The 24330-nt window shown below is 39.0% G+C and overlaps 1 protein-coding gene across 2 annotated transcripts in view; it reads left to right on the top strand.

Moving 5' to 3' along the window:
• Positions 1 to 24330, top strand: part of LOC126353775 (lipid droplet-regulating VLDL assembly factor AUP1-like) — a 99277-nt gene that overhangs the window by 27840 nt on the left and 47107 nt on the right. For both annotated transcript variants that reach the window (XM_050002856.1, XM_050002855.1), the window contains exons 5-7: positions 5269 to 5426; positions 9533 to 9685; positions 13158 to 13278. In XM_050002856.1, the coding sequence (XP_049858813.1) occupies positions 5269 to 5426; positions 9533 to 9685; positions 13158 to 13278 (432 nt within the window). The remainder of the gene's footprint in view (positions 1 to 5268; positions 5427 to 9532; positions 9686 to 13157; positions 13279 to 24330) is intronic.

Raw genomic sequence — 24330 nt, 5'->3', positions numbered from 1 at the left:
TATGGCCAGCCGGATAGAGGGATTGCAGAGGAGCAGTTCGGATTTAGAAGAGGAAAAGGAACAATGATGCTATTGGCCTGTTAAGAACTATAGGGGAAAGATATATGAAAAAATGTAGATAAATCTTTACCGTTTTTATAGATTTAGAAAGGGCTTTTGACAGAGTTCAGTGGAACAAGCTGATTGATATTTTGAAGAGGAAAGGAGTGGATTGGAAAGAGAGACGAATGATACAGGATCTATATTTACACCAGAAAGTAAGGATAAGGTTTGGAAATGAAATGTCAGAAGGAAGTATCATTGGCCAAGGTGGTAGACAAGGTTGTTGCCTTTCCCCACTGTTGTTTAACGCTTACCTGGAAGAGATCATTGTGAAAGGCTGACATGGGATAAGAGGAATATGTGTTGGTGGAAAGAGAATGGAATGTATAAGATTTGCGGATGACATGGTATGAGTGGCAAAGTGAGCAGACAGTGAATAACATGCTGAACGATCTGGTATTAGTGGCAGAAAGTGAGTGGACAGTGAATAACATGCTGAAAGATCTGAGTGAAGCTTGTGTAGAATATGGTATGCAAATAAACACAGCAAAAGCAAAGAGTATGGTCATCAGTACGACACAGATTGTCTAGTATTAAAATAGGACAAGCTACCATTAGCCAAGTAAGTGCATTTGAATATCTTGGAAGCACAATAACTGAAGACTTGAGATGTCACCAGGAGGTGAAAACTCGAATTGCCATAGTGAAGGAGGCATTCAACAGAAAGAGGAGACTCTTATGTGGCAAATTAGATAAAGGTCTAAGGAAAAGGTTTGGCAAATGTTTCGTCTGGAGTGTGGCACTATACGGGGCAGAAACATGGACACTGAGACAAGAGGATGAAAAAATGTTAAAAGCATGGGGAAAATAAGCTGGATGGAAAGAGTGAGTAAAAAAAGAGTATTGGAAAGGGTTGGTGAGAGATGATGTCTGCTGAAGGTTGTAAGAGAAAGGAAAAAGAACTGGTTGGGACATTAATTGAGAAGGGAGTGCTTGCTGGCAGATGCTTTGGAAAGACTGATTTGTGGAAGAAGACTGAGAGGAAGGAGATACAAGATGATAGATGACATAAAGGGAAGAGGAAGTTATGCAGACCTGAAGAGGCTGGCAGAAGACCGTACAGCCTGGAGAACTACCATGTGTAAATCTGCCTTTTGGCAGAATTCTGTTGATGACGATGAAGATGATGATGATGATGATGATGATGATGATGATGATGATGATGTCTAGAATGAGAAAAGACATTATTGTTAACTCTTTCAAGAAGTGCAGTATATAAGTAACGCTCTTAGTGACAGTGAAGACCATCCTATGTACGAATAGGAAAACGATGACAACAAAAAGAAGAGGATGAAGAAGAAGAAGAAGAAGAAGGTGGTTCAGATGATGATTTTTCAGGGATTTTAAAGGTCAGTTCGGTTTTATAAACTAGGATTTTTGCTGTCTGGGTTTGCAGTCTAATAATAAAAACGGTAAAAATGTCATTTAAAATAAATGCTTAAAAATGAATGTATGTCTTACGATCCATAGCGTCTTATACACCATAAAATATGATATCTTTTCATTAACAATGTTTTGATGATATAAGATTCCAACACCTGAAACGTTTGTGCCAGATCTTTACTCACCCTTGTTTGCATGGACTACTCATAATCTGTCAAAGTGCATCTTTGGGTCATCAGAAACCCGCTTCCTGGGTTGTACCATCAACATGCAAGGAATACTGCTTTCAAAAGAGAAGGTGAAAGCAATAATCAACTCCCTGCAGCTGTGACTGTCTGTGAGTTGTGACAATTTCTCAATGTCACTAATGTCTACCATTTTTTGTGTGACACTGTTCACTTTTGGCCGCCACATTGAATGAACTTTTGCAAGGCCCACTGAAATGGTGATACACTGCCATGGACAAGCAAAGCTGAGACAGTCTTCAACAATATGAAGACCACTATCACTGAGGCTTTGCTGTTAGACTACGTAGGACAATTTATGATTCATGTGGTCCATGTTGTGGGGGAACTGAACAAACCAGCAGGTGTCACCTCTCATCTAGAAGTGATTACAGGTACAGCTGATTATGAAGCACTCACTTTGGTACAGCAATCTGACAGTGAGCTCAAAGATTTCCTAGCAAATACATGTAAGCATGCGGTTCCAGTGTGTCAAAGTACAACCATTAAGAGTGCTGTTGTATTGGAATGTATCCACATCAAAGCCACAACCATTTGTGACTGTTAAATTTTGACAACAGGCAATTGCATCCCTGTACAACTTCTCATCGAGGGGTCCAAGTTACAATAAATTTGGTTAAATGGACTTTTGTATACCCAAATATCAACAAAGATTGCAAGGCATTTGTGCTCCAGCATTTGACCTGTCAGCAGAATAAGATCTCTTGCTATGTCAGTGCAACCAGTGGCACATTTGGCCTACCTAACCAGCATTTCGAGCATGTACTTGTCGGCATCATCAGACCTTTATCACCTTATGAAGGATATAACTGCCACAACCGACTTGGTTGCCTGAAGTCTTTCCCATGGTCAACATCATTGCCAAAATGTTCACAACCACATTCTTTCATGGATGGGTTGCTTTTTTCGGAGTGTTCCTTTGCATTGCCTTTGACCAAGGCAGGCTTGTTAGGCATTAAGCACATTCGAACAATGTCTTATCACCTGGCAGAATATGGTTCAGTGTAACATCTGCACCAACAGTTAAGGGTATCCTTTTGTTGCCACAAATCGTAACATTGGACAGAAACACTGCCAATCATGATCTGAAATCTACACCAGCAAATCTTGTCTACTGCCAACCAATCAGACTGCCTAGTGAGTTTCTGAGCAACATGCCAGACACACTTATCAAGGCATTGGACTTTATCAACAGACTGAACACAGATACAGAAGCTCCATCACATTTCATTGAGAGATCAACAGACTCACAACCCTTTGCCGATATTCATGACCAAGGTTTTGTTCATCACAATGCTGTCTGCAAGCCTATGCTGTCAACATGTGATTGACCACATCCAGTCCTCAGTAGAAGTGGCAAAATGTTAAAGGTTGACCGCCTTGAATGTGTGTTCAGCTCTGCATACACTGCCATCCCTGACGCCGTGGCACATTGTATTGGTTCTCACTGTGTATCTCGGACTGTTTTATGCCTTACACTATGCTGATAAATATTCCAATGAAGCAGATCTACTCTAAACTGTAACAAACCAAATCTTTCTAATAATTGTATTGTGTTTCTTCTGGATTTAAATTTGGAAAGTTGTTGAAAGAATATATTTGGTAGTGTTATGAAATATTTCTCGTACTATTCTAATACAATGCAATTCAAGTGCATGGGGCAAATAGAATGGTCTAAAAGTTTCACTACTTTCAATCTCTCACTTTGTTTGTGGAATAGAGATGATGTTGATGTTGGCAGTAGGTCAGATTTGCTATAGCTAGTTAGAGGATCGTAGGGGGAAACTGCTAACATGATTACATCTACATACCAAAAAAATACTAACTGGTCATATAGCATAGACATACTTCCTGCCATTCTTCCTCATATCAGCACTCCAGTTACTGGTGTAGACCTACATAGTACTTTTTTATTGCTTGTAGATGAAATAGTTATTAATGATTTACTTTGAAATGCATAATGATTATGGTTGTGGTAATGGGCTAATGTGTAACATAGTCCAATGTCTTTATTCTATGCTAAGTTGTTACTTCCATTTACTTAAAGTGGCATGAGTAAACTTGAAATTCGCATTTCCAGAATTTTGATAGCTAGAGATTAGTATTGATCATCCATAAACTGTGTTTGTTACCTATATAGCTATGTATATTTTGACCCAACAAATGGACTGCTTTCCCCATAAATATAGCATGCCTGCAATTTGAGCAGTTATATTTCAAAGTCTCCATTACATTAGAAACAAATAGTTACTTTCATTGCCTTAGAAACTTATGTGATCAATATGTCATTGGTTGTTCAAAATTGGTTGTTACTTCAGCATGTCAGTACCCATTATCACTCATGGAATTATCATTCGAGGTAAGTGCATGAATGCTAAATGCATGAATGCCTTCTCATAAACTTTTAACAGATTATGTTTGTGATCTGAATGGTGGTGAAAAGTTTGGTCATTCAGATTACCTACATAGTCATGTTTATTCAGCATTGTCAACAGGTTTAGATCATGAAATAAAGGACCATTAAAGTACTACTATGAAGTGACCTCAACCTTATCTCCTATGGATGGGAGGTGCTGCACATGCCTGGTGAACAACTTAAATTTTATTTAATGCCTGACATTAAGAATAACAAGAAAAAAAATCATGAAACTGTGGTCCATCCATTGTGAAGACCTGCTGTCATTGGAGTCATCTCAGTTGTGCTGCTAAATCATTTGTTTCATATCTATTTTTAACAAAATTCCATTTTCGTTGCACTTGTTGACCATATAGTGTAAATCCCTCTTGCCTTAAAGTAGCTGGCAGTGAAAGTGAGTAATAATTCTGTCTGTAACATTCACCGAGTCTTTTTGCCATCAGATTGCACCAAATGAATGCTATTCACTGGGGTATTTATTGTAATGGCCCTATAAGCCGATCAGTTTATACTGTGAGTCTTCGAACATTTGCTAACATAATTTTGTCATTTTTTCTCATATCTAACTTGTGACCAGTCATGTAAAATGTTAAAATATGGTCAAGCGCATACATTTCCTATAGATGACAATGGAAGAATTACTTAAATGTAGCTGCTTGCTCTTTCCTCATATTACTGTTTGCATGTTTACTTTCAGGAGAGATTGCTTTCGAGTCTGGGAGTAGTGGGATTCACATCCTGTCAAACCTGCCTCGTACGGCCTCTGTATGGTTTCCACTTTCATAAAGTGAATGTGAGAATGGTCCTTTAAACAGTGTCGTGGATGATTTCCCCCACCACCCTATCCATATTCAATCTTGTGCTCTATACCTGACACTGATGTAGACAGCATTTTTAACTCTAACCTACCTTTCCTTAATGAGTGGCTGACTTTTCACCAGGGGAGATTTGAAATTGGGTACATCAGTGTTTTATTAATTATTACAAATATTGTGCAGATCCAATTTTTTTCTGTTAGTGTATTGCTATAATGTGTATTGTTTTGTAAATATTAATATTTTTATAAGACATCTTTTGTTGCAGTCTGCAGGACCTGTGGTGCATATTATGTTTCTGTTTCAGAAACCAAAAGACTGGGGTCTTCCCTTATGGGTAAATGACCTTCTTGGCATTAAGGATGACTTGGTGGATGAAAGGCACCAGGATTCAGACTCTAGCTCTGGTGCTGTCCTCCTCCTCCCAGAGGGAACCACTACTAGTGGAACTAAAGGATTGCTAAAGTAAGCAAATATTATGCAAATGAAGGTTCTCTTGGTATGTGAAGGCAATAAAATCTGCTCGGGTTTCTTGCTGTGGCAATCCACAGTGTGTTTGGGGCTTTTCAGAAGGCAAATTGCAAAACTGAAAGGGATCCAATATCTACTGTTACAAGGAAGACTTCTACACTCCTGGACTACTGTTGATTACTGCAAGATATCACGAAGCAATTGAAACCACAGGCACCACACCAGCTCGCCTGCAGGGTCATCCACAGGTACACCAGATGGTTGTATCCTTAGACATGTGAACTGAAACAACAGAAGGCCACCATGCCAGGTGATCATGTGGTCCACTGCAGTCACTGTATTAGGTCACTACAGTTTGTGGATATCATAAGAAAAATAAAACAGTCTGTACTGGAGCAACATTTTGAAGACTACATCTTAAGTTTGATTTGTCACCACTTAATGATATATTCTTACATGATGAGGACTTTTATGGTAAAGTTGTTGGTGTTCAAATGTGCCCGCCTCTATTACCTATTGTGACAGATGTCTACATGAGGAATTTGAAGAAATCACACCAAAAACAGTGCCACACAAGGCAAAGAACGTCTGTAGGGTAGACACGTTTGGTAGGAGCCACGTAAGTAGCACTCACAGAAACATTAAATTCAACTGGGAGGTGGAGAAGAACAGTTGTTTTCCACATCTGGATGTCCATTTGTCAAAGAGACCTGACTCTGTAATGTGGAGTACATAGAAAACTTTCATACCAGCCAAAATCTGCCAGTAAAGACCTGTGCCATCACCCACTAAAGTAATTTTCTTGTTTGATGTCACTGATATACAGAATGAGGACTGTTTGTTAGAACATACCATATGGAGCTGCATCATCTGCAAAATATCTTTGCTTCCAGTGGCTGTAAGAGGTAGGAGTTTAAGAAGGCACTAAGCACACCAACACACAGAAACAAGAGCAAAGAAGAAGATCAACTTGGCTTTCTACCATATGCTGAAATGGCAGAGCTCCAAACAAGAAATGAATGAAGCCTATCAGTTGGTCGCTTGTAGAGTTTGATAAATCTTTTGGGTAGTACGGATAATTTAGGCCTTTCTAACATCTGGAGTATATCAAATTCCTTAAACGTGCAGCAAATCGTATGTCGGACAGTCCCATCGCTGCGTTATACTGAACATATATGCAATGTAAGGCTTTGTCAAAGCAGTACACACTGAGCACAGCTTAATGGAGGTGCACAATTCAGATTTTGAAAAGATGTGTATTAACTGTCCGACAAGTGGTTTCTGAGACGGTATTATTAAGGTGGCAATTGAAATAAGAGTTAAATTGAATCTTATTGATTGGAGTAGGGACTGGGCACTCAGTACCGTTTGACATCCTTTTTTGGAAGCTATAAGATGGTATTGACATAAACATTCTGGACTCCGTGATGCAACAGTGGACAGCAAGTGCAGGCTGGTCATGTTAACACAGGGCCAGTGCAGAAATTAAATGGTTACAGTATGGCTTTTGCAGGGATGAGAGTATCCAGTATCGCTGATGATTGTATAAGATGGACCGCAAGACACTTATCACTCAGCCAAAATATGCCTTCTGAAATCTTGTGGGTTCACTGCAGATTTACTTGGCAAGAAAAGCGAGAATATTTTAAACAGATGCGTTGTATTATTTATTCCATTGAAAATTTCAAAAACATCTCCAGACTAGGTAGATGTTTAATTGGCACTCGTACATGCAATGCATGGGACAAAACACAAGTTACAAACCGTTAGCTGTTAGGGAAAAAAAGGGCTGAAATACAAATACGATTGATATAAAAATAAGATTGCAGTTGTGAAATGTTGTAAATACAGGCAAACATAAACAAAGGTGTTCATTTCTTCTCGCACTGTGCAATGTGTAATCCCAAAACAGTCGATAAAGTTAGATTATGTGAAAGAACTGTGTGTATATTAAATGATTAAAGTAGTGAAGTTAACAATTCAGCAAACATTTGAGGTACATAAACAAGATTAAGAAAGCTGTAGCTTGAGGGGACAACTTTGGTCACTTGTATATCATTATTGGTGCATATTTTATTCAAAAAAGTTCTCAGTAGTCCTTGTGAGACAGATTGGTGTCATATCTATGGGATAACTAATTTTCTTAGCACAAGATTAATTCACCAAGATATGCAAAATTATTGTTATTAATGTTATTATTATTATTATTATTATTATTATTATTATTATTATAGTCATGTATCAGTTTTTATAGAAAGAAAATTTTAGAAAGTGCACTAGTACATAACATAAATATTTGGAAAACATGAATTATATAATTTATTGCTGAAATTAATTTAAAACGTTACTGAAAAGAAAGTGGTGTCACAAATTTCCATTATTTCCAGAAGTTCCCATTATTCTTGGTTTAGGTGGTCATCAGTATTCAAATGTTTGAAGTCTGCAATGCTAACCATGAGACTGTAGAGGGTGTGTCTTCCGAAAACTAAGGATATGGCTGAAATCTTGAATTTATGAAGCAATCAAGCACCAGGGATCACATTAAAAAGGAAGAGGGGAAAGTTGGATACTTGCAGTGGGCAGACATGCTGGAAAGATGTGTGAAATTCAGGATGTAAGGGGGTTGAAACACATAGAAAGTACACTGAAGTGCCAAAGAAAATTGGATAGGCATGCGTATTTAAATACAGAGATATGTAAACAGGCAGAATTAGACAGCAAGTGTCTGGCGCAATTTTAGATCAGTTACTGCTTTTAGATCAGTTACTGCTGCTGCAATGGCAGTTTATCGAGATTTAAGCGAGTTTGAACGTGGTGTTATACAAGCGATGGGACATAGCATCTCAGAGGTACCTATGAAGTGGGGATTTTCCCATACGACCATTTCTTGAGTGTACTGTGAGTGTCAGGAATCCAGTAAAACATCACTGCCTTGTGATGACAGGGTGTTGTGTGAGGTCCTTAGGTTACTTAGGTTTAAGTAGTTCTGAGTTCTGGGGGACTGATGATCATAGATGTGAAGTCCCATAGTGCTCAGACCCATTTGAGCTGGTAAAACATCAAATCCCTGACTTCACATGGCCAGAAAAAGATTCAGCAAGAAAGGGACTAACAACGACTGAAGATAATCGTTCAGTGTAACAGTAGTGCAACCCTTCCGCAAATTACTGCAGATTTCAATGCTGGGCCATCAACAAGTGTAAGCACATGAACCATTTAATGAAACATAATCGATATGGGCTTTTGGTCAATGGCCCACTCATGTACCCTTGATCATTATTGAACATAATGACATGCCTTGCTACAAGCTGTTCAGAAGAAAACTCCACCAGCTCATGCTCTTATGGACAGCATTGCAGGATTCGTGGTTTGAATCCCTTAAGCACTACTTCAGACATTAGTAGAGTCCATGGCACATCCTGTTGAGATACTGTGGCATGCTTGTGGGGGCCCTACATGATATTAGGCAGGCGTACCAGTTTCTTTGGCTCTTCAGTGTATTTGCTTAACATCCTTGGGTGATGCAACCCGGCTTCATAGCAGATAATGACTTAAATATAGCTCCTGCTTGTTTCCCATAGTTTAGTATCATAGAGGTTTCTGTGAGGATAATGAGTGAGGAGCAGACAAAATCCACAACTTAGTTCAGGTTGAATGAAACAAGGCTCTTGTTTGCTGATAGCTGAATACAGTGAAGCTGAATACAATGATATTTACATTGAAGTTGCTGCAAACACTGTCACTCTTGAATTTTGTAATTCCTGCTGTGCAATTGGCATGGATTAATAATAATAATAATAATAATAATAATAATAATAATAATAATAATAATAATACCCCCCACCCTCTCTCTCCATCTCCTTCATCCCCCCCTCCTCTCTCTCTCTCTCTCTCTCTCTCTCTCTCTCTCTCTCTCTGTGTGTGTGTGTGTGTGTGTGTGTGTGTGTGTGTGTGTGTGTGTGTGTGTGTGTGTGTTAGACTAGCCACTTTCTGAAGTAGCATTTACTTAGTTACACTGTCCGCAGGTTCTGTAACTTATTGTTGCAATAGTGTTGTATGTATTTATTTTTAGACATTGCCAGACTGAATTTTTTTTCCAGATTTGCTCCATGTGAATTCAGTGCTGTGCAGCCAGTCGCTGTGAAAATCAAGCGGCCAGCATTTGCAGATGTGGCACCCACATTGCTGTCATCTTCCACGTGGGCAGATCTCTTCTGGTTTCTCTTTACGCCTTACACAATGTATACACTCATGTTAGTATGCAGCTTCAAGTGATGACATATACAGGGTGACAATTATTGAACTATACGGGAAAAAAGAAATGTAAATTAGTTACAAACTACGGGGTGCATACACTTTATTCAACATGTAAACATCACTGCAGATATTTTAAGGTTAGCAAGGATGTGGCACAGATGAATAGCGAAATTCTACAATACCCGCTAAAGTGTAGGAACTTAGATGCTGTCAATGGCCTCCTGAAGGGCTGTTTTCAGCTCAACAATGACTTTATGGTTATTGCAGTACATCTTGTCTTTCATATAGCCCCACAAAAGTAATCACATGTGTTCAGACCCAGAGAATGGGGCAGCCAGTCGAGGCCCATGCCAGTGGCCCCGGGTACCACAGAGCCAGAATGTGGTCCCCAAAGTGCTCCTCCAGGATGTCAAACACTCTCCTGCTTCAATGGGATCAAGCTCCATCTTGCGTGATCCACATTTTGTCAAAATTAGGTGACTTTGGATAATGGGGATGAAATCATCTTGCAGAACCTTCACATACCTTTACTAGTCACTGTGCCATCGAGGAATATCTCACCGATTATTCTGTTACTGGACATTGCACACCACATAGTTACCTGTTGAGGGTTAGGAGACTTCGGTCACGAAATGAGGATTCGCAGTCCCCCAAATGTGCTAATTTGGCTTACAAACTCATCCAAATGAAAGTGGGCGTAGTAATTCCCATCATGCTCCATGGCCAACCATGCAGTTTGAACGTCCTAATGCAAAACATTCAAAGGTTATGACAGTTTTATTTCATATAGTTCAATAATTGTCATCCTGTATGTTGTATTACCTTATGTACATATTTTATTGTTTTATTTAAATTCACACTTTGTACTTACAGAAAAGGAATACATTTGATCACTTAGGGAAAAGGACAAGTAAATCTTCCTTGTTAACAAGTTATCCTTCAATCTGGGTTGGTAGTAAATGATATTGGAGAACGATTAAGTTATGATAATTCAGGCAGATTACTTCCATTAAGAATATTGATACAAGAGATTTTATTGGTAAAATTCAGATACTGCTGTCTGTGGAAATATTTGACAAGAAAACATTGCAGTCAGAAGCTACAAAAGCTCTAATAATTCAGCTGATTCGGTCCATTTTTCTTTTTTTTGTTGTTGTTTCCAGAGTTGTTTAACTTGGTTTCTAACTTCAGATAAAAGTGAAAATGTAAGAAAGAAGTCAGTTAGTTGGAAGTAGACTTCACTAGGCTTATTTTAAGCTTTCGTTTCTCTCGTCTTGTGAGAAACCTGATATCATCAATGTAATTTATATTGTCACTATTATTAGTTTGAGAAGCAAGATGGAACCATCTTTGTTGTTATGATTTCCTAAAGTAATTCATGGTTCAAAGAATGTATTTTGCTTGAAGGATCAGTGATATGCATTTCTTTGTTTTTGTGAAGAAGAAGAAGAAGAAGAAGAGAAGGGGAATTATAGGATTGAAACTCCATGAAGTGGCCAAGTAATATCTCATTGCAAAGAGTACTCTTGCTCTGTCAGGACAGTGCATGGCTTCTAAGGCAGAAATCAAAAGAATGAGAAAACACCATCACGGAGAGCAATGTTGTACTATACAAAACTTTGGTACAGAGCATCCTTATCAAATTGTGTATACAAGTCCTTGTGAAATCCAGTATAAGTTAAAAACTTTAACTGTTCATAATGCACAAATAAAGATAAGTCCTGAGGCCAGTTTTTATGTACTACTTTTGTAGAGAAAGTTGCGACTGCACCGTGACAGTCCTCGTCTGTTGCTAACTGGAGCTACTCTGCAGGAACTGGCTAGAGCTGTAGTCAGGCGATCTCATGTCCAGGTGATTGGTGATGCCAGTGGTGCCTCAGCTCAGGGGGGGGGGGGGGGGCATGGCAGTCATGTGGCCAATGGTTGGGTAGTGCTGATAACTGTCGCTGGTGCTGTCGGACAACTGCAAAACCTGTAGTGCCAACCTCTGCACACAGAACGATTACCCTCTGTGATGTATCAACTGGCTATGATACCACAGTCCAAGAAAATTCTAATTAATTTTAGTTACTACATGCAGTTCTCATCAAGTTATTCTGATACAGTCTCTTCATTATGTTGGCAATCAGTCCATCTGAATGGTGACTGATGTAATGAATTGATTTTGATTTGCTTGTTTCTGCAGACTTTGTTCCACAGTTCACATTGCAGACTGAAGCTGCTACTAGATAGTGCTTGTACATTATGCTAACTTTACTGTCTCATTAATAGTAGTCTGCTTACATGATATTAGTGTACCTTTATTTATAGTTAAAATAGGTCTTGGTTATTTAATATATTTATATGAATATACGGGATTATCAGAGGAAAACAATGATCTATGTACTGTCAGGTTATTGCTGTATTTTTGTTAGGAACATTCTATTTCTCTTACAAAAGTAGTGTATATGATTACAGGATCTGGATATTAAAGTGTCCACAAGGAATCACTGCTAAGGTTTTTTCTTTGCTTTTTTTATTCCTGGCATGTTAGTGACTCTTGTGTTACATCTGCTGCCACCTCCTTAATGCATTTGCACTTGAGTATATACCTCCTCCATGCAACTGAAAACAGGATACAAAGTCTGTGTGTAAATGGTGTTGTAGTTGTCTGCTTCATATTTCACTGGGAATCCATAAATGCCTTTAAGAGCATAATGACTTGGTATTGTTATAATGTTAATTTTCATAAAGAGAGCCCTGCATGTCTTTACTTTTCAACGTTATACAAAACATTTGCAGAACAAACATTTCATACATTTTTCTTTGAATGTTTGACAATATTGGTCTGTAATATATGCGAGCTTTTAATTTCTGATTGCTGGACAACACAGTGACAAAGATTTTAAGTGGACTGCAGGTCAAACAGGAATTTTTGAATCAGATTATCAATATGCTGAGTTCATTTTATTGTGATAATGACAAATTCTGGTGCAAAATGTATAGGCAAATGTGCGCACACATATTTGCACTTGCACATGCACTTGGTATTGCACTATGATCACCCTGAAATACTGATTGATAAAGGTGGTAGTGAAGGAATGTCCAGGTAGAAATAATGGGACAAATGAGAAAATAGTGGTTCTGCATGAGGAAAACCAGTGCCCCTCTATGTGTACTGATCGCTAATGTAAGGATTGTTTTAATCACAGATATAAAAAGAAAAGCATCAATGTCCCATTTCAGTCTTAGTAGCTTTATAGTAGCACCTTATGTTTGGCACTAAACAGATTGCACATGGAAACATTATTTGCATGAATAACTGACGTATAGAGCTGGAAATTTTTAAAATCTAAATAACTCTTGCCACCTGAGTGATGACTATTCACACTAACTATTCACACTTCCGTGCAAATTTCTTCCATTCAGAAAATCACTTGGTAATTATGTAATTGTCATTTTAGGTGATGAATTGTATATCTTATTCAGATTTCTTCCTGTGATGAGGCGTGAAGAGGATGAGGACGACTCTGCCTTTGCCAAGCGCTTGCAGACAGAAATTGCAGCTGCACTAGGTCTTTCAGCCACAACTTACACTGCAGCAGATAAGGTAAATGTTTGCCTCTGTTGGTTATGATTGTAAATGAATACTAAAATCCACTATTGTCATTGCTAACACAACTTGCAACGTTTAGCTTCACCGCGCAGTGATGAGCGGTTGAGTACATTTCACACTATTTTTTGAAGGAACTGATGTAATCATAATGTGGTGGCACTGTGAAGGTGACAAGGAATGATTTTTCAATCATTATAACGTCAAGTTGTTTTTTATCGATGTGTTAGTGACAGGAGAATCTCAGTTGTAGCAACAACTCTTCAGGGGAATATGTTTATGCAAAATATTTGTGACAAGGAAGGATATGGCTCGTCATTTCACTTCCAGCAATTAAGCTGTATGTTCCTTCCTAACAATATACTCAGAAATCACCACATATTCATAAATAAACAGTAATGTTTAACAACATTGAATATTGCAGAACGTGCTGTATTACAAAAACAGTGAATGTGATAACAATGCTAAGTTGAAAAAAAATATTGTGATGCACTGAGTTACAAATCTATAACCTCTTAGGTCAACTAATTATGGCGTTATCCATTGTAGTACAGATTTTTCATATGAATTTAGTATTGTGCATTAATTATCATAAAATCTCTTGGAGCATTACATAATTAATTCTTTATTAATTGACTTTTAATGATAAGTGTGAGGTATTTGTGATATATTTTCAATATACCATTGCTCTGAAACAGCATACTGTCCACATATCACACACTATGACGGAAATGAGTGATTGAAATACACACAATTCACGCAGGGGTTGTTCATGAGCACTCGCAATTTTGATAGTCGAAAGCCCACTAGTGACGTCACAAATGCGAAAAGTGGTTTGAAGTTGCATTCACAATGCCACTGGAAACATGTTTGTGTTGGAAACATTATTTCCTGCATGTTTCCCATCTGTTTCCAATATTTTTTCTTGTCCTTCTTTCTGTCTTCACTTGCAGTAAACATTTCTCAGTGTATCCGCATTGTCTGCTATGCAATTTGTTGCGTTTTTTTGTGTTGTCTGCCACGCCATGTCTAGAGATGAGGAAACTGTAATATGTGCTGCTTGCTGCATTATTAATATTCGAAGGTTCACGCAAACACAATGAAAGACGTTGTCCTCGTTTGTTCGTTAATTATTTATTTATGTGACTTGTGATCTGAAGGCCATAAGCATCTCTCATTGTTTCGTAGTTTTACAGAATAAGGTTGCATTTATCAAAGAATTTTGTAAATGCTTTTAAAATTACTAAATTATTTTGTTGGAGAGTTTGTACAGTAGTTGATACTGGTTGATAAAATTGTGTTAGTTGTTGTAAGAAATAGATTTGTTGGTTTGCATATAGTCGTTGACTTTGGTGATGGAAAACATACTATAAAACAAATGGCTGGTAAAAACTACATATAAAAACTGTATATGGAAGACAGCTTTAGTTTCCATAATTTCAAATGGATATCATCTAATGATTTTGAATTTGGTACTACAGTTTCTCAAAAAAAGAAATATAAGGAAAGCAGGTTCAACCAGATATGCTGTTAGTCTTAGTGATTTGTTAGCGGGAGATTCATTCCAGAGCCTTGAGTACTTATTTCATGTTTTGAAGCAAGCTATGACAAACCACCTTATTTTGTTTTCTCAGTATTCTACCAAATATACGAGCAGTGTTCTGCAGTGTGTCTTGTTTTATTGCTGTTCTTGTACTGCTTGCTTCATATAGTTCACAAACAGCTGTCAGCTTGATTCAATGGTAAAAACTTGACAGTCTGCTGCCTCGTATACTGCAAATTTTCTTCCCCCAGGAAAACTTAATACAGCAAGGGAAAACAACTCTATACAACAGATGACACAATGTGACATATAAATGTACAGTTGCACTGTGCAGAGGCGACATGCAGTAGTTGTCCTGAAACATTGATTCCTGTGAACTATATTGACTAGGGATAGATGTTTCCATGTTTTGAAAGATGTTTCCATGTTTTGAAAGATGTTTCCATGTTTTGAAAGATGTTTCCATGTTTTGAAAGATGTTTCCATGTTTCAAGCTAATATATATGCAGCTTGAAGTCTACTCAGCCCAATTAAACTACCATTGGCTATAGAAGGAAACACACCACCCCATGTTAGATTCTGATGTCTTTCACTGTACTTGACAATTTTCAGTTTAATTCACCGCATTCATCAATTTTTGTTTTTTCCTAGTTGAACATGGAGGAAAGATGACTCAAAGACACATTGTTTTAGGTATAATTGGTTCTCATAGTACATCGGAAAATAGCTCAATTACTTTGTACCCAGATACCAATTTCAATTTTTTGATGAGTTTTTGTTTGCTGTTACAAATATGTGATTTTACCACAAGTTATTGTATAACCATTTTATTGTACATTTAATTCCCTTCATTGAGACAGATTTTATACATTTGTTTTTGCTCGTATTTTGGGGGTTTTAACATCTTTGATTCCGCATTTTTCTGTTTTACAGTTTGTAAGTCTGGACCTCACAAAAACTTAAAATAGGGATACCACTGTAATGATTTCAGTTTTGAACATTATTTTTGTACATTTACGTTACCATGCCATAAATATAATGAATACAAATAAGTAGCACATTAGATACTACTATATAAACACTTATCACCACTAATGTAATGAAATGTCTACAAAAGTAGTAATATTGATAAGTGATCAGAAATCTTTGGGTATAAATGTCATTTAACTAGCAACTGTTTCAGATTACCATTAAAAAGATTTCCATAGAATTGCCTTATATTATTTGGCAACCTGTTACAGAATTCTTGTAGAAAAAGTATACCCATAGCTGTAACTCTTCCTTTTATTATTTAAGCAACCTGTGTTGACACTTCATTTTAGGAAGAACTACAGCTGTTGGTGGCCTTTTTCTACAAGTTAGTGATCAGCCACACACCTGCATCTATATGATGGATCTGTAAAAACTAAATGTTACAGAATTGTCTTCCAGCTACAAGTGCACTGTGATCTATAGCTCTCTTATTACTCAGCATCTAATGGTAATTGCACCAGGTTCACGAATTTTAGTTATGAACGTCTCACCTCATTACACTTATTTCTTCATCCTCTTTTACAATCATAATTGTCTTATGGACATACAATGAGTACACAGTCAGTAAATTATACTTGATGAAGTAATCCTTACAGAATTGGCATTTTCTGTTATTAGCAGTTATTAGAACTGCCCTCTTCTGAAGCATGGATATCCTATCAGTGTAGACTTCGTAAAATTAAAGATGTACACACAGGAAGCGGCCACATGGGTAGCAGAGGCCCTGTGGAGGGGACCGGGTGGCTTTTTAGGTTAAAGTGTCTCGGGGAAACTGCAGATAGGTTATCAGTCTACATCTACATCTACATGGATACTCTGCAAATCACATTTAAGTGCCTGGCAGAGGGCTCATCGAACCACCTTCACAGTTCTGTTATTCCAATCTTGTATAGTGTGCGGAAAGAACAAACACCTGTGTCTTTCCGTACAAGCTCTGGTTTCTTTTATTCTATTGTGGTGATCATTTCTCCCCATGTAGGTCTGTGTCAACAAAATATTTTTGCATTTGGAGGAGAAAGTTAGTGATTGGGATTTCATGAGAAGATTCCATCGCAAAGAAAAATGCCTTTCTTTTAATGAAGTCCAGCCCAAATCCTGTATCATTTCAGTGACACTCTCTCCCATGTTTTGCTGTAATACAAAATGTGCTGCCCTCCTTTAAACTTTTTCGGTGTACTCCGTTAGACCTATCTGGTAAGGATCCCACACCACAAAGCAGTATTCAAAAAGAGGACAGATAAGTGTAGTGTAGGCAGTCTCCTTAGTAGATCTGTTACATTTTCTAAGTGTCCTGCCAATAAAACGCAGTCTTTGGTTAGCCTTCCCCACAACATTTTTGGTGTGTTCCTTCCAATTTAAGTTGTTCATTATTGTAATTCCTAGGTATTTAGTTGAATTTACGGTCTTCAGCTTTGACTGATTTATCGTGTAACCGAAGTTAAATGAATTCCTATTAGCACTCATGTGGATGACCTCACACTTTTCGTTATTTAGGGTCAACTGCCAGTTTTCACACCATTCAGATATCTTTTCTGAATTGTTTTGCAATTTGTTTTGATCTTATGTTGACTTTGTTAGTTGATAAATGACAGCGTCATCTGCAAACAGCCTAAGACAGCTGCTCATATTGTCTCCCAAATCATTTATATAGATTAGGAGCAGCAAAGGGCCTATAACACTACCTTGGGGAACGCCAGAAATCATTTACTCAATGACACTCAGTCAGTTACTACAAACTGTGACTTCTCTCACAGAAAATCGCAAATCCAGTCACATAACTGAGACGATATTCCATAAGCAAGCAATTTCAGTACAAGCCGCTTGTGTGGTACAGTGTCAAAAGCTTTCCAGAAATCCATAAATGTGGAATTGATCTGAAATCCCTTGTCAGTAGCACTCAACACTTCATGCGAATAAGGAGCTAGTTGTAGGTAATTCATAATGTTCAAACACAATATATGTTCCAAAATCCTGCTACATATCGACATTAATGATATGGGCCTTTAATTAAGTGGATTACTCCTACTACCTTTCTTGAATGTTGGTGTGACCTGTGCAGCTTTCCAGTCTTTGGGTTTGGAGCTTTCGTCGAGCAAATAGTTGTATACGATTGTTAAGTATGGAACTAATGCACCACCATACTCTGAAAGAAACCTAATTGGTGTACAGTCTAGACTAGAAGATTTGCTTTTATTAAGTGATTTAAGTTGCTTCACTACTCCGAGGATATTTACTTCTACGTTACTCATGTTGGCAGCTGTTCTTGATTTGAATTTGGGAATATTTACTGTGCCTTCTTTTGTGAAGGCATTTCGGAAGGCTGTGTTTAGTAACTCTGCTTTGGCAGTACTGTATTCGTAACATACTTCACATTCAACCAGAATCTCTTTGGATTTTCTGGCAGATTTTGAGCCAAAGTTTTGTTGTGGAAATTGTTATAAGCATCTCGCATTGAAGTCCATGCTACATTTCGAGTTTCTGTAAAAGATCGCCAATCTTGGTGATTTTGCGTCTGTTTAAATTTGGCATGTTTTTTTTGTTGTTTCTGCAACAGTGTTCTGACCTGTTTTGTGTACCAAGGAGAGTCATCTCCATTGTTTGTTAATTTATTTGGTATAAATCTCTCAGTTGATGCCAATACTATTTCTTTGAATTCAAGCCACATCTGGTCTTCGCTTGTATTATTAATTAGGAAGGAGTGGAGATTGTCTCTCGGGAAGGTGTCAAGTGAATTTTTATCTGCTTTTTTGAATAGGTCAGTTTAATAAACAGGTCCAAATGTATTTCGTGGATCCATCTAAACTTTACGTATGATGTATAAGCAGTGTTTGGAGGTAGTACCTGGCTGAGACTTGCTGTTGTATGGGGCAATCAAGCAGATTATGATGGCCTTGAAGCATTTCCAGATGCTAACATTTTGGCTTGGAAGACATGGAGTATTGCTGAGACTACAGGACTGTTGGCTAAACAGCCTTATGGTACTCTTGTTCCAAGCATGCCATTTGTTTCGACTACGAGAGGGAAGAAGAAGTTAAATGCTGATGAGTACCTCTTTTTATGGGCGAAAATTGGCAATGGCAATTGTAAAATAAAGATCAATGGTGATTGCATGATTTATTATAGACAATAAAGTGTGTTCTGTCCTTTCCTGATCTCTTTTCCGTATCTCCCTCCCTGTTGCCGTTGGATAAGCAGCTGCAGCAGCAAGTCGTATACCCCTAGCTCACTTATTTGTTACATAGTTTAATTCTTAATTTCTTTGCGTGTTTTTGGGTACTTGGACTGTTTAAATCATACATTTCGGGCGTATTATAGTATTTGAGAGTTGTAGCATCGCGCTTTAGTGTTCACTTCATAGATTCTTACTTAAATTGCATTTGAGTTTCGTATAGCAGGTGTAATTTAGAATTTTAGTTACTGTAATCGTAAATTCAGGCAGATTATAGCGCAGTCGTTAGGAATTTGTACAGGTTAGCTAATACATTCTTTGCATGTTTCCCTTGCGTTATCTTGGCACGGACTCATATTTCAGTAACTGTTGTTCAACATAGATTAGAATGGATAGGGTATGTGATTGCTGTGTTCGGATGAGGGCTGAATTGGCATACCTTCACTCACAGCTGCAAGTGGCTCTGACTTCGGTCACGCAGCTTGAGGCTGTTGCAATGGGCACCACTGTGGGGAGCCTGGCTTGGGTATCATGGGGATCTCAACCTCGTCCCGTCTGTCCCCAGATCGGTCTGCCGCTGTGGTTGCCCCGGCTGCTGCCCGCAGTGGGGCTGAGCCCTCGCCTGTGGTTGATTGGGAGGTCGTTCCAAGGCTTGGTAGGCAGCGAAAGACGTCCCCGGAGGCTGATCAGAAAACCTCCCCGGTGCGTCTGACAAACAGGTTTCAGGCACTGTCTCTGGCTGAGCCAGATGCAGCTGCCTGCCCTGTTTCAGAGGATGATCCTCAGCCTTCAAGGTCCGGGCAATCACAGAGGGTGGGCTTATTGGTAGTTGGGAGCTCCAGTGTTAGGTGCATAATGGGGCCCCTTAGGGATATGATGGCTAAGGAGGGGAAGAAATCCAGTGTGCACTCCATGTGCATTCCAGGTGGAGTCATTCTTTATGTGGAAAGGGTCCTTCCGGATGCCATGAAGAGCACAGGGTGCAGCCAGCTGCAGGTGGTGGCACATGTCGGCACTAATGACGTGTGTCGCTTTGGATCTGAGGAAATTCTCTCTGGATTCCAGCGGCTATCCGATTTGGTGAAGGCTGCCGGTCTTGGTTACGAGATGAAGGCAGAGTTCACCATCTGCAGCATCGTTGACAGAACCAGCTGCGAACCTTTGGTGCAGAGCCGGGTGGAGGGTCTGAATTAGAGGCTCAGACGGTTTTGCGACTGTGTTGGCTGCAGGTTCCTTGACTTGCGCCATAGGGTGGTGGGGTTTCGGGTTCCGCTGAATAGGTCAGGAGTTCACTACACTCAGCTGGCGGCTACATGGGTAGCGGAGGCTGTGTGGCGTGGACTGGGTGGTTTTTTAGGTTAGAAGGCCTCGGGAAAGTACAGGGTGGGCTGCAATCTGAAAGGGTGCATGGCAAATACAGGACGTGCTTGGATCAAGGAACAGTCGGAATTGTAGTTGTAAATTGTTGTAGTTGTGCTGGGAAAGTCCCTGAGCTTCAAGCGCTAATAGAAAGCACAGAAGCTGAAATCGTTATAGATACAGAAAACTGGCTAAAGCCTGAAATAAGTTCAGCAGAAATTTTTACAAAGTCTCAGACGGTGTTCAGGAAAGATAGATTAGGCAGAATTGGTGGTGGAGTGTTTGTGTCTGTCAGTAGTGGTTTATCTTTTAGTGAAGTCGAAGTAGATACTCCGTGCGAATTGGTATGGGTGGAGATTATACTTAACAGCCGAACTAAGTTAATAATTGGCTCCTTCTACGGACCTCCATACTCTGATTATATAGTTGTGGAACAGTTAAGAGAAAATTTGAATCTCGTAACAAATAAATACCCCACTCATACGGTTATAGTTGGTGGGAACTTCAACCTTCCCTCAATATGTTGGCAAAAATGCTTGTTCAAAACCGGTGGTAGGCAGAAAACATCTTCCGAGATTGTCCTTAATGTTTTCTCCGAAAATTATTTCGAGCAGTTAGTCCACGAATCCACGCGAATTGTAAATGGTTGCGAAAACACACTTGACCTCTTAGCCACAAACAATCCAGAGCTAATAGAGAGCATCATGACTGATAGAGGGATTAGTGATCACAAGGTGGTCGTAGCTAGGCTCAATACCGTTTCTTCCAAATCCACCAGAACAAACTCAAAATAATTTTATGCAAAAAAGCGGACTAAGTGTCACTAGAAGCCTTCCTAAGAGACAATCTCCATTCCATCTGAATTGACTATGCAAATGTAGACTAGATGTGGCTCAGATTCACAGATATAGTAGCAACAGCAATTGAGAGATTCATACGTCATAAATTGGTAAGAGATGGAACTGATACCCCTTGGTACACAAAACAGGTCCGAACGCTGTTACAGAGGCGACAGAAAAAGCATGCGAAGTTCAGAAGAACGCGAAATCCCGAAGATTGGCTAAAATTTACAGACGCGCGAAATTTGGCACAGACTTCAATGCGAGATGGCTTTAATAGGTTCCACAATGAAACATTGTCTCGAAATTTGGTAGAAAATCCGAAGAAATTCTGGTTGTATGTAAAGTACACAAGTGGCAAGACGCTGTTAACACCTTCGCTGCGCAGTGTCGATGGTACTGTTACCGATGACTGTGCCGCTAAAGCGGAGTTATTGAATGCAGTTTTCTGAAATTCCTTCACCAGGGAAGACGAATGGAATATTCCAGAATTTGAAACACGAACAGCTGCTAGCATGAGTTTCTTAGAAGTAGATACCTTAGGGGTTGCGAAGCAACTCAAATTGCTTGATACGGGCAAGTCTTCAGGTCCAGATTGTATACTGATTAGGTTCCTTTCAGATTACGCTGATAAAATAGCTCCCTACTTAGCAATCATATACACCGCTCGCTCACTGATAGATCTGTACCTACAGATTGAAAAATTGCGCAGGTCGCACCAGTGTTTAAGAAGGGTAATAGGAGTAATTCATTGAACTACAGACCTATATCATTGACGTTGGTTTGCAGTAGGGTTTTGGAGCATATACTGTATTCAAACATTATGAATCACCTCGAAGGGAACAATCTATTGATATGTAATCAGCATGGTTTCAGAAAACATCGCTCTTGTGCAATGCAGCTCTTTATTTGTACGAAGTAATGACCACTATCGACAGGGGATATCAAGTTGATTCCGTATTTCTAGATTTCTGGGAAGCTTTTGACACCGTTCCTCACAAGCGACTTCTAATCAAGCTGCGGGCCTATGGGGTATCGTCTCAGTTGTGCGTCTGGATTCGTGATTTCCTGTCAGGAAGGTCGCAGTTCGTAGTAATAGACGGCAAATCATCGAGTAAAACTGAAGTGATATCAGGTGTTCCCCAGGGAAGCGTCCTGGGACCTCTGCTGTTCCTGATCTATATAAATGACCTGGGTGACAATCTGAGCAGCTCTCTTAGGTTGTTCGCAGATGATGCTGTAATTTACCGTCTAGTAAGGTCATCCGAAAACCAGTATCAGCTGCAAAGCGATTTAGAAAAGATTGCTGTATGGTGTGTCAGGTGGCAGTTGACGCTAAATAACGAAAAGTGTGAGATGATCCACATGAGTTCCAAAAGAAATCCGTTGGAATTCGATTACTCGATAAATAGTACAATTCTCAAGGCTTTCAATTTAACTATGTACCTGGGTGTTAAAATTACGAACAACTTCAGTTGGAAGGACCACATAGATAATATTGTCGGGAAGGCGAGCCAAAGGTTGCGTTTCATTGGCAGGACACTTAGAAGATGCAACAAGTCCACTAAAGAGACAGCTTACACTACACTCGTTCGTCCTCTGTTAGAATATTGCTGCGCGGTGTGGGATCCTTACCAGGTGGGATTTACGGAGGACATCGAAAGGGTGCAAAAAGGGCAGCTCGTTTTGTATTATCACTTAATAGGGGAGAGAGTGTGGCAGATATGATACGCGAATTGGGATGGAAGTCATTAAAGCAAAGACGTATTTCGTCGCGGCGAGATCTATTTACGAAATTTCAGTCACCAACTTTCTCTTCTGAATGCGAAAATATTTTGTTGAGCCCAACCTACATAGGTAGGAATGATCATCAAAATAAAATAATAGAAATCAGAGCTGGAACAGAAAGGTTTAGGTGTTCGTTTTTCCCGCGCGCTGTTCGGGAGTGGAATGGTAGAGAGATAGTATGATTGTGGTTCGATGAACCCTCTGCCAAACACTTAAATGTGAATTGCAGAGTAGTCATGTAGATCTAGGTATATTTTTCGTTTATTTTTGAAAGATTTGGGGGTTATAATATTCAATCTCACTACGACAACCCTGTGTTCATTAATCCCTGTGACTGTTTTGATACTAGTTATTGACTCAGGATAATTTGTCTAAAAGGGTTCAGCACAAATGCAGGCAGGTACACCAAGCAGCAATCAATATTGTAGTTGTAAACTGCCGTAGCTGAACTAGGAAACAAGCAGAGCTCCTAGTGTTAACAGAAAGCACTGAAGCTCAAATCATTGCGGGCACAGAAAACTGGCTAAATCTAGAAATAAGTTCAGTCGAAATTTTTACGTAAGACCTAATTGTGTTCAGAAAGGATAGATTAAATACAATTCGTGGTAAAGCTTTTATTGTCATCAGTAGTAGTTTATCTTTTGGTGAAATTGAAGTATGTAGTCCCTGCGAATTTGAAAGTATTAAGGTTATACATGACAACCAGAATAAATTAGTAGTTCATTTATTTCACTGACCCCCTCACCCAGGTGCAGTTGCTGAACAGTTCAAAGAAAACTTGTCTTTTTTTCGAATGGGTACCCACTCATACAATTATAGTTGGTGGCCACATCAATCCACCCTTGATATGCCAGGAAAAATATATGTTTAAAGCTGGCAGTAGGCATAAAACGTCATCCGAAATTGTACTGAAAGTTTTCTCAGAAAACTATTTTGAACAGTTTGTTCAAAAGCCCACTTGAAGTGTAAATGGTTGTGAAAACATACTTGACCTCTCAACAACAAATAAGAGCAAATAGTGTGCACCGTGATGGATACAGGGATTAGTAACCACTAGGCTGTTCCAGCAAGATGTAATACCATAACATACAAACCCATCAAAAGTAAACACGAAGTACATCTATTTAAAAAAGCAGATAAAAATTCACTTAACTCCAGTCCAAGAGACAGTCTTCACTTCTTCCTGTCTGTGTAAACATAGACGAGATGTGATTTGAATTCAAAGAAATAGTGTCAGTGGCAATTGAGAGGTACATACTAAATAAATTAGTAAGCCAGGGTACTGAAACCCCATGTTGCACGAAATGGACCAGAACACT

Source organism: Schistocerca gregaria, chromosome 3, assembly GCF_023897955.1.
Source record: "Schistocerca gregaria isolate iqSchGreg1 chromosome 3, iqSchGreg1.2, whole genome shotgun sequence".
Lineage (NCBI taxonomy): Eukaryota > Metazoa > Arthropoda > Insecta > Orthoptera > Acrididae > Schistocerca > Schistocerca gregaria.
The sequence above is the reverse complement of the archived record's forward strand: the minus strand, read 5'-3'. Positions and strand labels throughout refer to the sequence as shown.